General features: G+C 38.6%; 2 protein-coding genes across 6 annotated transcripts in view; one reads left to right on the top strand and one right to left on the bottom strand.

Annotated features, from left to right (window-relative positions):
- LOC105261378 overlaps window positions 1-15,001 on the top strand; it is a 33,487-nt gene that overhangs the window by 7,650 nt on the left and 10,836 nt on the right. Inside the window, exons 2-5 of one of the 5 annotated variants that reach the window (XM_019822941.3) lie at window positions 4,583-4,671; window positions 5,642-5,723; window positions 6,370-6,539; window positions 6,893-13,492. In XM_019822941.3, coding sequence (XP_019678500.1) covers window positions 4,583-4,671; window positions 5,642-5,723; window positions 6,370-6,539; window positions 6,893-6,951 — 400 coding nt within the window. In that variant the 3' untranslated portion in view covers window positions 6,952-13,492. The other 4 variants (XM_045049942.1, XM_045049943.1, XR_891332.4 and 1 more) reach the window with 4 other exon arrangements.
- The window catches only part of STK3 (serine/threonine kinase 3), a 278,518-nt gene that overhangs the window by 7,369 nt on the left and 256,148 nt on the right, over window positions 1-15,001 (bottom strand). The gene's annotated exons all lie outside the window — the stretch shown is intronic.

Consider the following 15,001-nt stretch of genomic DNA (forward strand, 5'->3'; position numbering starts at 1 on the left):
CTCAAAAATAAATAAACGTTAAAAAAAAAAAAAATAAAAAAAAATACTAATCCAAATGAAAACAATTTTGGGGGCTAATGAGGATAATACAAGAAGGAAAAGTCGAGCTTCCTGAATTAGTATCAATATTACTGTGACAGAAGTTTCAGTCACTAAAATTAGCTTTCTTGAAAATCTTCACAAAAAGGAAGGGAGATCACTTCAGAATTTTTATGTTTATGGATCAACAGAGCTTGTGGTAAATTGACTTGAATTTATATATTTTTAAATATAGCAAAGAAATGTTACTTACGAACCATCTTTCTACAATACAAGGAACACAAAGTAGCTATATTACCATAGCCATCTGCCAGATGACTAATTCCAAAATAAATGCAGAGTAAACCATAGTTGTCAGTTTAGAGTTCTGTAAGTGAAGTCAGTGAAGAGAATTTTAGGTTATGCGTACATTGTGGTTATGGCTGTATGTGAACAAATGTATAAAAATGAATAACTCATCTCGAGATGGCTTTTATATGTTGTAGGCTAATTCTACTTAATAACATTTGATTTTGAATTTAATGGTAACACAGAACTTGCACAACGAACGATGATTCTTAGATTTTCAGATCTTAACATTCTGAGAGAAAACTGTAGTTTGACAACTGTTGACGAACATCAAGGATATATAACTTCATTAAGTGACTAAATGAGTGGACGTGCGGTAACAGGAAGGCCTTATCAGCAAAGACAGAACTTCTTCAAATTCACAGCCACAGAAAAGGAGATGAGTTTCAGGACAATACTCTTTTATTACCCGAGGCATGTTTTTCTATTCACAAGAATGTTTGCTTCTCTTGAACATTTGAAATGACAAGTATCAGGGGGCAAGACATATTAAGGACAGAGAAGAAAATCAATTGCCATAAACAGAGTTTAAACTGAGGTCAGGTAAATTGAATCATATGAGCCTCAGAGAAACACTTTGTGAATCTGGGATTATTAAACACCACTGCATATGAACAAACCATTATTTAACAGGAGCATAAACTATAAGGTTGGGTTATGAGTTAAACCTCACACAATCTTACTGCAAATGAAAACCTCAGAAATGATCTATTTTAGCTTCCTTATTTTGGGTGAGAAAATGGGAGCCAGCTTGCTCAAAGTTACAATGTTGGTTGATGGCAGAGATACAATCTGACCTCGAGGCCAATGCATTTTTTCATTATAACAACTTTGATGCATATGTTTTTTAATGTTTACTTATTTTTGAGAGAGAGAGACAGAGAGAGAGAGAGAGAGAGAGAGAGAGAGAGAGAGAGAGAGAGGTAGGGAGGGAGAGAGCGTATGAGTTGGGGAGGGGCAGAGAGAGAGGGAGACACAGAATCCGAAGCAGGCTCCAGGCTTTGAGCTGTCAGCACGGAGTCCGATGCAGAGTTCGAACTCACGAGCTGTGACATCATGACCTGAGCTGAAATCGTTTGCTTAACCGACTGAGCCACCCAGGCGCCCCACGTTTGATACTTTTAATTAGCACTGCCAGAGTGTTCAAAATGTTACGACACCATGAATAGGAAGGGTGTGGTGCTAAGAAATTTCCAGGGTCTTCAACCTGAGCTGAAAGGGAAAATAGCTGAAAGGGAAAATATTCAACTAGGAAGATCACAGTGAAGAGAAAACGTTGCATACGATATTTTTATAAAGCAGTTTTTTTTTTTTTACAATGAAATAAACTGCAGAAAGTCAGCAAAAGTAGAAATACCATTTTCTTTAAGTTTCAGGACACTCGGTAGACTAGGACTTCCCACCTCTTATAGAAAGGCTGTTTAAAACAAGTGAAAGAGTTTAAATAAAAACCCTAACTTTTAAACAATAATTAGAAGAGCAGATGGATTGCCTGTAAGTTAAACAAAAAAGTCAAAACCACTTTTCAATAGAGGTCAGCATTTGTTTGAAAATTGGTATAGTTTGGGACATAAGTGACAGCTTGACCACGCAGCCCATTTTGTTAATAACTGTCCTGGATTGTCACATTCCATCCAGGAGGTTGGGAGGATTACAGATCACTACCCAGCAAAACCATATTTCTTAGTAGCCCTTAAAAAAGAAAAAGCAAGTCCAAATAAATGATATGCAAATGAACAGCTCCCTTACTTACTAGCTCTTGCCTGATGCAGGGGCACAGACAACACAGTGGTGTGAGAAGATAGAAGGTAAGATTAAATCTTAAAACTGATCGTTTTGATAGCTCACTCTTTTAATCGTTAGAATTACTTCTGAACTCTATGAGAACCAGAAAAGCTTCTAGTTACTGACCATTAAGAGTTGTCAGTAACGTCAGAACTTTCTGCAAGTTTATGTATCCAACCTACTATAAAAACCTAATGGGGACGCCGGGGTGGCTCAGTCAGTTGAGCGTCCGACTTCGGCTCAGGTCATGATCTCGCAGTTTGTGGGTTCGAGCCCCGTGTCGGGCTCTGTGCTGACAGCTCAGAGCCTGGAGCCTGCTTCGGATTCTGTGTCTCCTTCTCTCTCTGTTCCTCCCCTGCTCACGCTCTGTCTCTCTCTCTTTCAAAAATAAATAAAGATTAAACAAAAAATTAAAAAAAAAGTAAAAACCTAATGTATTGTATTCAAGTGATAAGAGTGAATTACTTCCTAAAATAGTATCTTAAGAGCTCTCTGAGGAAAACACTTAGATTTTTATATTATTTTGTCAAAAACAGTCCCAATTACATGAGAGGTTTTTTTCAAAAGTCTTACTCTCTAAAAACAGCAGAAATAAGATTATGAAGTTTTAAAATGCATAAATGTGATAACACTCAAGACTCAACGGGTCCATGAGTTGCTGCTATAATCAGTCTGTCAAAATAAACACGACACCGTCACAATGAAGCAAATGGTCTTATATGTTAATGTTAACACATTTAGTCAAATAGTCAATCAAGAAAATCCTGTACAAGGTTTGCTGTGTTTACTGGGAAAACAAACTCTTCCTAGCAACTGTTTAAATCTCACAGATGCTACAGACCTTATTAGTGGCTTGTGATTAAAAAAATATGGATTGTTAATACCGTATCCTGACTCATCTATTCTCCCATCTGCTAGCAATTCTAACAATATGAACTATCAACAGAATGGCTAACAACAATAATTTTCTATGGCAATTTTGATGCTGAATTGCCTATAGCATTTTGTAAGATTTACCAGTGCATGCCTCAGACTGTTTTGAGTTGTTTGTGGCCTGGAGCAGTATACTCCTTTTCCCCCTAATATTCCATTGTAGCTCAAATTTTTACTGTGTTGAATGGAATCTGGTTCGGTTTTACAAAACACTGTTCACAGAGGCTGCCACACTCATTTTGCTAACAGTGAGAGTGGGGAATGCACCAAAATACTAGCAAAAATCCAGTCAAATCTGCTGATTAGTTTAGATATATATAAACAGGTAAGGGGTCTTCTTCCCTAAGACTGAACAACAGGGATAATAGGTATGACGCTTGTTCAAAAACCATTGAAATACCAATGTATTAAGGCATTTCCTGATTTCATTTCCAGACTGAGAAGAATACACAGACTCTCAAGTCAATCCAAACTAGTATGAAGCCTGTTAAAGAAAGACATACAGATACATTTAAAATATGGAGTAATAGGGAGTTATAAAAATAACGAAGACTGTGATAATTTCACACTTGACACACTAAAGAATAAAAATGGAATCCTTCACCGTAAAACATGCCCTTAAAAGCTACATTCACATTAATCTACTAGCAGAACCTTCTTCCCAAAACAGACACTATTTGGAGAGAGAATTACATGCAACCTTGTTTGAGCTGAGTGGCCCCTATCTACAGCTGACTGACTAAATGACTATAAATATTTCAGGACTCTAAAGAGAAACTGCCATGAAGCATTTGTTTAACCTCAGGGCATCTAAAGTAAATTTAAGACACTGAGATTTTATTTTCATTCCCAAAGAAAAGGGAGAAAACCACTTCTTGTGGATATCAGTGGAGGAGAAGAGAAAAGTGCTGACTACTAATCATTTACAATGTGTTAGACACTGTCCTACGCTCTGGGCATGAAGTCATTTAACCCTACCAATTACCTTATGGGGTAGATATTATCAGCCCTATTTTAGAGGTCAGGACACCAGGAGAGCCCAAGTGACCCACCACAGGTCTCTCAGCTAGACGTGTTCATGCAGGCACTCACAGCCCACATCGAACCCACTAATAGAAGTTGGGATTGGAGTCTACTAAGAGCTGTTTCCTAGGTCTCCCAAGATCTACAAGCACTTCAAAATCCAGAAATCACATAAAACAGTTCCTGACAGATTGTTCAGAGATTAAAAGTAGGGAAGCACTGCTTTTAAAAATCCCAGCTTTCCTCTCAATGGAGTATTTTATTTATAAGTTATTGTTGTATTTTAGCTATAATCGGCCTTATGAAATAAGTGATATGTTTAAGCATTTTTAATTTTATCAGCTCTCTAGCAAAATAAATGCATTCCTACATAGTGATTTGGGATAGACGCCATCATTTTATCAATAAGAGAAATGCCAAGACAAAACCAACAAGACATGTCCCCTTGATACAGAAGCAAGACTTGGCTTGTGCCCATTCGTACTGTCCGCCCGATGCTTTGGTGTTGTGTTCAGCTGGGATCTCCCCATGAGCTGCAAGCTGGTAAGCATCCCTATCATCACCCTGATCTGGAGAAACTTGAGCCACCCATGTGAAAAAGGAATGATGACATTTCAGTTGCATTCCTTAATGGCAGCTGAATACCCTTTCCTTCTACGCTTTTCAGTTTCTAGTAGTAGTTTTGTCTGCTAAAAATATCAGGGAGGAGTTCATTCCTGCATAGCCCTGTTATACTGTAAGCTGCTCTAAAATTCTAGGCCCAATACAACAAAATCTGAGTAACTTAAAACCAAATTACTAATTAAATCTTTCCAGATCTCTTAAGGGCCAGATGAAGAAGTTCTATTAGCTTTGATGCCTTCTCTTAGCGATTCCGATGAATACTTTGAATATCTTAAAACATTGATTAAGCCATAAATGAGATTAACAAATTGAGTGATTAACTTTGCTTATATATTTTATTTCTTTAAAAATTAACTTTATGACTAGTATGGAAGATAATAAACATTTACAAAAACAGTCCTTGGGGAGGCTGGGTGGTGCAGTCAGTTAAGCGGCTGACTCTTCATCTGGGCTTGGGTCATGGTCTCGCAGTTCATGGAGTCGAGCCCCACGTCAGGCTCTGCGCTGATGGCACAGGGCCTGCTTGGGATTCTGTCTCTCTTTCTCTCTGCCCCTCCCCAACTTGTGCTCTCTCTCTTTCTCTCAAAAATAAATAAACATAAAAATATTTTTTTAAATTACAATTTTTTTTTTACAAAGTCCTTAAAATATATCTGTAACTAGTTTATTGGGCAGTCAAATCTTTGTGTAACCATTGTATAAACTTAAAAGAGTTTCATTTTTCTCCACTCATACTTTTTCAGCTGTACTAGGCCAAATTTCCCTGACACATCCCTTAAGGAATCTTGGACAGATCTCACTGATTTCTGGTCACTTTAAGTTATTAAAAGTCCAGGCTAATTATAAACTTCAATGTCATATTAATGATAAACTTTGTTCATTCCCTCAGTATGGGCTTGCACAGACCAAGAGGCTTACAGTGGAAAGAGAGGATGCCTGCATCTAGAACCTTCTTCCCATCTCTTTTCAAGGTCTAGCTCCTCTGGTGCTGGGAGCTGGGAGCTGGGAGCTGGGAAGGAAACCGGGATCCTGTGATGGGAATGGTTACTTGTTGGTGGAAGGAGGTTTCAGTCCTGCTCTGGTTTGGTTGATTACTGGTGATTTGTGACTCAGGAGTGTGTGTGGATTTCCTGACAGGGTGGGCAGTACTATCGTGGTGCTCACCCCTCTTGAGAGCAGCTCTCTGGGTGAGGTATTGTCTCCTCTGGCCTGGAAGCCCCCTTGGCAGCATTATGATGTCTGACCTCCGTGTTTAGAGCCACAGAGATTGCAGAGGTTGTTCTCCATACTTTCCAGGGGCCACCAGGACCCAAGGAAAGGGAGAGGTACCCTAGTCTCTTCTTTCCTAGAATACGCCAACATGACCCCGGTTACCCTGCAGGCCTTGGCTCCACCTACAGAAGTCTGCTACCTACAGAACTCTTTGCGAGAGACACGGACATTGCTCTCTCTCTTATTCCAGGCATCTTTTCCTTATGTCTATGTTAACATGTCCCCCAGACTCCCAGAACTTCCCCACTGAGTTCTGCTCTAGTGGCACGTCAGTGGGTTTGCTGGTTCAACCAGCTTAGCAAGCAGCTGGCTGGGATACTAGATGCCAGTCTCCTTTTCCTGCAGGCACCAATTTGTGACTGGCTCTCTGGAAGACATCCCTCCACCCCTGACTTTAATTGAAGCAAGAAGAGAGCTACGTTCTTCTTCCACTAGACCACTGGATTGTGAATTCCATAAGGGCAGAACTTTCTCAATGGCTGCACCCCCAGTGCCTAGAACACTACCTGGAACAGGTACCTAATAAATATTTACTGAATGAAAGAAAGATGGTAGGGCTTTTAGTAAACCCTGGAGAGAGATGTCTGGCCTCAATTGTTGGTGGCTCTCCTCAGAATATGGGCTACTGCAGTCTTCAGCTATGGTCTCTAGTGCTAATGTGTGGCAACAGGAAAAGTCCCCTTCAACACTGTGGCACATATCTGTTAACTCCAAAAAAGTAAAATAAAATAAAAAAGTGTGTGCGTGTGTGTGTGTGCGCGCGCGCGCGCATGCTATCAAGTAGGAGCACTTACAACTTAAGTAAAGGAAAAGGAGTATCTGGGAAAATCAGGGTATTATCCAACATATTTCGTTTATTCCACTACAGGATGGTCTCATGCTCCATTACATGTTTATTCTGCAAGCCGGATAATACATTTATTTTGATTCCGACTCATTCTTTTCCAGAAACATGGCTTCTGTAAAAAAAATTCTTCAAAATGATAATAAACACCACAGTTTACTCTTTTGACAAACATGCATTGAATGAAGTGTCCTGGGAGGATAGAGTTCTTACCAATATCACCAAGAACAACCATTTGTAGCTTTCTACTGCAGCAGTTTCACAAAACTTACTCTGACGATTTAAATTCCTATCTTAAAGATGCAAAATTTACTTCGACAAATCTCTAAAAAGTTTAAAAATAGAGGTCAGCTGAAAACCACAAATCATGAAACTCAGATTGCAATAATTTTTTTAAGTAGTGAAACAACACCTACAAATAAGCAGGTACCTCCGACTCTAGTTTTGAGGCATCAATCTACCACAGAAGAGGAATCATGGTCTGACGCAAATATGGCAAAATATTTTTTTAAAACTTAGTGAAGACAAATTTTGATCAAAGTCATTCATCCTTACTTGCCACATGGGCCTCAGAAAATAAAATCTATCAAAAATATAACATTTAACATAAATATTACTTTTAGATTGGCATGATTGGTGGCTGAAACAGTATTTTAAATTTCCCAGATATTAACATACAAATGCACGAATTCAATCAAAACTCCAGGAAGATATTCAGGGATTTAAAAGAATAAATACACATCAGAGAGCTCCTATGAAACGTTAAAAGAAAAAAAAATTCCTGCCTACTTTAATAACAATCAGTCTTATGCAAACTTCAAAGCAAAACCACTAACTGAGTAAAACTGAAGATGACAGCTTCTGCCCTTGTCCTTTCGTTAATAACTTTTAAGATATGTTCATAAATGTTATTAATCTAAGATAAAAGAAAACAGAAAATGAGACTAAGTGAACATAAAACTGGCTAAATTAAATGTGTCTTATGGGGGGGCATCAACTTTCAAACGTAATGTTTCAAACTTTTGACTTTCTGGTTTAGGGAGAGGACAGTAGTGTTTATGAGGTATGTCGCCATCTTAGACTCACAACTATTACGCATAAGTCACTGAAAATTAAGATGACAGTAATATGCCAGTGTCATTTGTAAGCAAAATAGCTTACGGGTAAAAATTTATAGCAAACTAAAATTTTTACACTTAGGGGACTACAGTAAAATGAATTTTTCATGAAGGCTTTTTTTTTTTTTTTTTTTTGGTCTGAGAATGGCACCAAATTAGATTTTTAAAAATTGTTTTGGTACCAACTAATTTAATAGAGAACATGGCATCAAACTTGTATTTGTAATACCACCTTGTAAAATGAGCACATTCCCAACGTTCCCAGAACTTTCCAGCGTGGGCTTGGAACAAGCTATTGCTATCACCTCTCACAGAGGCAAACACTTTTGGTGAGATCTTCCCTTGAACCAAACACCTGCTTGCTGAGTGCGCCACCACTAATGCGGACATGGGAGCGGAAGCAAGGACTGGACATTGAGGGGTTCACCTTAACTGGCCAATCTCACTTTGCATCTCCTGGGAAGCCAGGAGGTTGTGGTCTCTTGTGGAAACTTGGGGATCAGAATGTGAGCTCTGGCTTGAATACTATACATTAATATGTAGTAGTTTTGCTAGCAAATCTTAACATTTTATTTTTCAGGATGAAATTTCACCTCAGCCTTAAATGATCCAATTTTAATAAGGATAAAAGGAAAAATGCATCTTCAATTACTTATCAAATGAAAGACATACTATTGGTTTACCTCCTGTGGAAAAGTAACAAAAAAGCATATGGCTGTTAAATTCAATGTGCTCTTGCGGAACTTTCCGTAAAATGTTTTTAGCAAGTGACTGGCACATGCTGTTATTCAGAGGAGCTAATCCACTGGATGATTATCCTGAAATTATTTTGTATTAGTATACAATATCACGTAACTTCCAATCCTTAAGAAATGACCCAACAGACCTAGTACCAACAAATGTCAGAATTCTCCAAAGCATTCTTAGACAAAAATATTGTGAGAGAAATTTCCTTTGCCTCATTAGATTCAGAGCAGGAGGAAATCATTTTGAAAGATACTGCATGCAGAGGAATTACCTTCAAACTGACTTAAATATTGCAAATATTGTAATCTGGTCTACACAACACTGTCCGTTTTTGGGTTCCCATGACACCACCCCATTTTTAGTTAGGAAGATCCAGGTGAATGAAACTCTTCCTGCTCTAAGTTCTTTTAACCAAAATGCATAATCTTCTGTCAGGCAGGCCCACTCCAGCCCTGTGGTCACCAATCCGCACATCTCTCCTGCTCACCCAGAAGGAAGAAACAGGCACTGGCCCCTCCTCAGAGATAAGCTCAAGGCCTCCTCTCAACCCTACTCATTCCAGAGTCTTCTATGTAGACCACCCTCACTCTCTTAGCCCATCTGACAGAAAAGCTGACTGTGCTTGACCATGCTGTCCAAGAAAGGAGAGAGGACTCTAAAATACTGAGGCAGTGGCAGATTTTGTCAGCTATCTCCTAGTTTTCTATAGTTTTTCAATCACTAGAAATTTTGTTTTTTATTGACCTTTAATGAATGTCATCCTGAATTATACCAACTAAAAATGAAGAGGGCAGATTTCCTACTAGGTAGTTTTGCTAGGTCAACAGCAGTGGGAGTTTCCCCATTCCCTGCCAAATCTCTGCTCTGAGTATAAAAATGAAGGCACTGTTTATTGATTTTTAAGTAGTGGGTTTTTAACTTTGCAGAATGATGAAGTACTGAATAATTGGTAACTATTTTGCAAAATCTCTTAAATCTCATTAAGAAATTAACTTATAGGATAACTGAGAGCAGCAAAAGTGGAAGCAGTAGGATAGAATACAATTAAATCCTCCTAAATCAACTGAATTGTGACCACCGTGATTTCTAATTGGGTGAGCCTCTTTTAAAAGGTCAGGGGTAACATGAAAAGCTCAATTGGCTCAGCGTTAACAGGTTTACAAAGGAGGGGAATAGGTTTCCAGCTCAATCCCTGGTCCCTGAGAAGGCAGATGGGCCAATATCAGATCAATGGTGATTGGAACCGAGAAAGCATGACACCACTGAGTTCTACAGGTAATGATTAGTGGCAGTTCCTGAACCCCTCTCACAAGGGCAAGCTCTCAGTCGCTAAGGAAGGGCTAGGTCGCTGGCTATCGGCACCCTCTAGTGGCCAGATTTGGCACCACAGGTTGTCTGCCTTCTCAGAGCAGAGACCTGCTTCCATTTTTTTTTTTTTTTCTTTAAAGCATAGTATACAGTATTTCAGAATCTTTTTTGGTTAGAGAAACAATCACCACTACCATTTCTGGGCTACAGGTATGTGGCCAACTACTTACTAGGTGTAAATTTGGAACCCCCCAAAGTAAGCTATTATAATGATTCAAAGAGAGAAAATGTTCTTCCAAAGGTATTTAAAATCTCGTGGGTGAAGCTACTTAACTGAAAAGATCCGGTCAGAACTTGGCTATTTATAATTTAATCTCCTGAAGGTACTTATTTTATAAGCAATAGTATTTTATATATTGATTCATATCACTATAAATTTCATACACATCACAGCTCACATCTATTGAGCACATGGCACTGGCAGACACTACGCTGTTAAATGACTCTGCTGTCATCTGAAGGGCACTGTTCTGTGAAACAGTACTGTTAACACCACCATTTTTCTGAGTTAAAATTGTCAAGGGCACCAAGAATTTAAACTTACCCAAGACACTTAGCTGCTAAAAGGCATGGCCAGGATTCGAATCCAAGGCAGCCTAATTTCAGAGCTGGCACTTTGAAACATTACCCTATACAGAGATACATAGTTTATCAGCTGCAGTAATTTTCCCCCCAAAAGAGATGGTTTCTTAGAGATTTTTAAATTAGATGTAGATTAGCACAGAAACTTATGAGTCAGTGATGCTTAAGTGGTAAGTGAAAGCCCTGTGCTAGCTGTGTTCATTTCTTATCACGCTTATTCAAGTGTGCTTTGGAGTCAAAGGGGAGCTTGTAATTGGCCAGGAGAGCCTGGGGTCTAATATTTTTCACATCATAATACATTTTAAAATATTTTACACTTTACATGTTTACAGACATATCAGATGGACCTCATAGTAATTCTGTGAAATGGGACAGATAACCTGGAAATAGGCATTATTCTGACTTTATAGATAAGATTAATGAGGTTTAGGGGCGCCTGGGTGGCTCAGTTGGTTGGGCCTCCGACTTCGGCTCAGGTTATGATCTCACGGTCTGTGAGTTCGAGCCCCGCGTTGGGCTCTGTGCCAACAGCTCAGAGCCTGGAGCCTGCTTCGGATTCTCTGTCTCTGTCTCTCTCTGACCCTCCCCCGTTCATGCTCTGTCTCTGTCTCAAAAATAAACATTAAAAAAAAAATTAATGAGGTGTAGAATGATTTAGTGGCTTCCTTAAATAACACAATTTCCTCAAAATCTAAGATCTCAAATGACTGAATGTACAAGGTATTATGCTAAGTCTACAATCTTTATCTTCCGTTACACGGAAAATAAAAATGAGAATTTTCACAGTAAACCGAAAGATGTTTTACTTATGCCAAAAATTTGGTTTCATATTATTTCTGCTTTGTTTACAAGAAATAATTTTATACTAATTACTATAGCTGAACTAGCAAAAATCCACAGAAAGAAGGTAAATGAAAATCAGTAGGTAAAAAGCAATAGAAAAAAAATAACAGCTCTGGATCATAAAATCCATACTAAATTGGGAGCAAAATGGCCCCCGAATTATGAGGTTAAGATGAATGATTATGCAAGCACTTAGCATTTTAAAATTCTTTAATTTTGTAAAGTACCTTCAAAAATGTGTTACTTTTTGATAACCCCTGAGAGATCATTAGGAGGCATAATAGCCTTTATTTATATGGCAGATAAAGAACAGATCAAAAGTACTATGAAAGGAAGCTATTACTTTTGATTAAAAGAAAGTAGCTTGTGATTCTCGTAACAAGACAAAGCTCCAAGTTCTTTCTGAATAGAAAGCAATGCAGTGTAGAAACATTCCTGCCCACCCATCTTCCATACACTCTGATTTAAGGGAGGATTCATACCTCCCTTCTGATCCAAGGCCAGATTGCCAGGGGTGGTCTTAGAAACCTAACTATATGGTTCTCTTTCTTTGTGCACCATCAAACTCTTTAAGCATCAAAACTGAAATACTTTCCAAATACATCCTGTCTTAAACACAGCAAACCACCCCTCTAGTTGCCATACTTCTCTTCTCTTTTCTCCTCTTGAAAGTCAAACGTCTCAGATGTGTGGAGAAAAAGTGTCTACTTTCTAAAATGGTAACCACACTTCAACTCACCTCACACTGTTTCTGCCCCCTCATGTTCTCCACACCACTCTTCTTAAGTCACTAAAATCAAATGAATTTTTATAGTTTTTATCTTGTTTGACCCTCCCCCCCCACCCTGCCAAGCTGCACTTTACACTACTGTTCACTCCCTCCTCCTCCTTCTTCAGGTCCTAACCTAGCAATTAGCAGGTGCCTAATAAATTCTTGTTCAATAAGCTAAAAGAACTAAGCATAAATATGCCCCCATAGTCCAAGAGTTTTCCTAGTCTTGTAAATATCTTTTCAGGGTCTGCAGTTTCTCTTGATTCTGTTGAATTTTGAGGTGGAATTTTGCCTTGACCAGACACTGAAAAGCTTGAATTCTTAGTAATCAATGTGTAATTTGTTTAAAGAGCTGCCTATCACAGACAAAAGAGTAGATGCTACTATTTTAGTAATATCTGCTAATAGTAGATAGTAGCAAGGGATGATGCATCATCACCCTGGCTGTGACTCATAAATAATACATTAATAATGAGTGCCATTTTACGTTTCAAAAACCACTGTGGAAGATTCTGTGTATCAATTTATCAGTGTTTATCATCACTATGGCACATTTAAAGGTATGCAGAACAATTCAATATTAATCATTAAAGACGTTACTGTGATGGCGTTTCGTGAAATCAGAATTCATCCGTGTACCCACATTCAACAAACTAAAATGTCTTGATCAATATATTACCACAATTTTCATATTAGGAGCCTCAATTCAAATCGTTGACATCTTACTGTTGGGTAGAGGCCAGAGGTTGGTAGACTCTCAGGTTCAAGTGCCTGAAAGGCTTCTGCTTAACATGTGAATATCAACTTGGTCAGAGATACCAAGAACAGTGGCCAGAAGAGGAGGCAGAATGTACAATACCTATCTACATAAGAAATAATGAGGGAAAAGACCATGATAACAGAGATGGTTTATCTTAGCTTACCTCAAAAGCCTTTCATTTCTCAAGCACAATGAAGCAGTGTTAGAGTTGACTGCAATAGGTTTTTTACTAGATTGTTCTGAAGGCTGCTATGTTTTGGAAAGTAAAAAATCATAGTTATCAGAAACATTAATCCATAATAAGATTAAATACTATCTGAAGAAAATACCCCCAGGTCATATAACAAAAATGAGGTCTGAGCAGAAAAAGCATGCATCTGAAATATTTAAACATAAAGACAATTAAATCTTTTTTTTAAGTTTTTTTTTTTAATGTTTATTCTTTTTGAGAGACAGAACGTGAGCAGGGGAGGAGCAGAGAGAGAGGGAGACACAGAACCCTGCCATCGGGCTCTCTGCTGTCAGCTTGGAGCCTGGAGCCTGCTTGGTATTCTGTGTCTCCCTCTCTCTCTGCCCCTCCCCTGCTCACGCTGGGTCTCTCTCTCTCTCAAAAATAAATAAAAACATTAAAAAAATTTTTTAAAAAGAAAGTGAACTATTAGCACCATAAGCACTATCTATACCTCAGATACATTTCAAGGCAAAGGTAGATACATTGGGCAGAGAAAACGTCAACATTTGACACTTGACATTTAATCCAATGCACTTAATGTAAGTTACAAGCTTTTATTCAAACTCTTGGGGGAGAAAAGTTTCATGTTCCAAGTGTATGCAACGTAATAATGTCCTCTGTTTTCTCCAGATAATTTGTCAAAACCAAAGGTGTAGAGGGAAGGTGAGAGTCATGCAGTGATTTTCTTGCAGATGTGAAGACTTGGGAGCACCTTTGTCTAGTGCTCAGAGCTTTACTGCCCCACAAACTCTAACATGGGGCAGAGACTTGGGAGAGGTGATGAAAGGTCCAAAATAATTACTGGGACTAATCAGAATTGCAAAGGACACTGACATGAGGTCACTGTAACAGAGTTATACTTTATACTTATCAGCAGTCTTAAATGGCTATGGGTAAATGTTCTGGTTGTGTGGGCCCCTTGTAACTAGGATATTCATTCCAACAGAAAAGGGGGAAAAATTGATTCCAGGTGAGAACAATGTCTCTCTCTCTCTCTCTCTCTCTCTCTCTCTCTCTTTTTAAGTTGAGAACTGACAATCTTGTTCAGGCAAATGAAAAAGGCAAATACAGGAACAGATTTTAGAGCTGCAATAAAACACAGCTTACCAAAAAAAAAATCAATGTGGTACTTCTAATGACATAAATAATAGATACTGAGCAAGTGACAATTATTCATAATTTATTTCATTTCAAAAATAACCATAGCCAAAACTATTTTTAGATTCAACCCCCAAAGTTTTCAAGTTCTCTAAGATTTATAAATTATATCACTGTTGATGATTTCCTCTACTATCACATACATGTCCATTGAAAGACAAGTCCTAACTCCAGCTCCATAGCAGCCAAGATACATCCACGATGGCCATGGCTGAGGACTGATGGTTCCTGTACTACTCCTATCCACAAATCCCACTCATGGGTTCTTTCCCAAGAGTCCCTGAGCAGTTCATTCCATAACTTCCCATTCCACCAGATGCCTTCCACCAGAAATGGTCACCCCTGTAGCTCTGACTGCTGGACAGGCATGCGAAAGCTTCAATGATGAGGTATAAAGTTGCAATGCTGGCCTAGCATAATATTAGACCAGGAGGAATGGCCCTAATGAAGGAAAGGGACAAGGAAAGAAAAGGACACAGAGAAAGGCTCTAGAAGTCTGCTGCAGGGTTTCTCAACCTTGACAATATTGACATTTTGGGTTGCCCAGTTCTTT

This window comes from Felis catus, chromosome F2, assembly GCF_018350175.1.
Source record: "Felis catus isolate Fca126 chromosome F2, F.catus_Fca126_mat1.0, whole genome shotgun sequence".
Taxonomy (NCBI): domain Eukaryota; kingdom Metazoa; phylum Chordata; class Mammalia; order Carnivora; family Felidae; genus Felis; species Felis catus.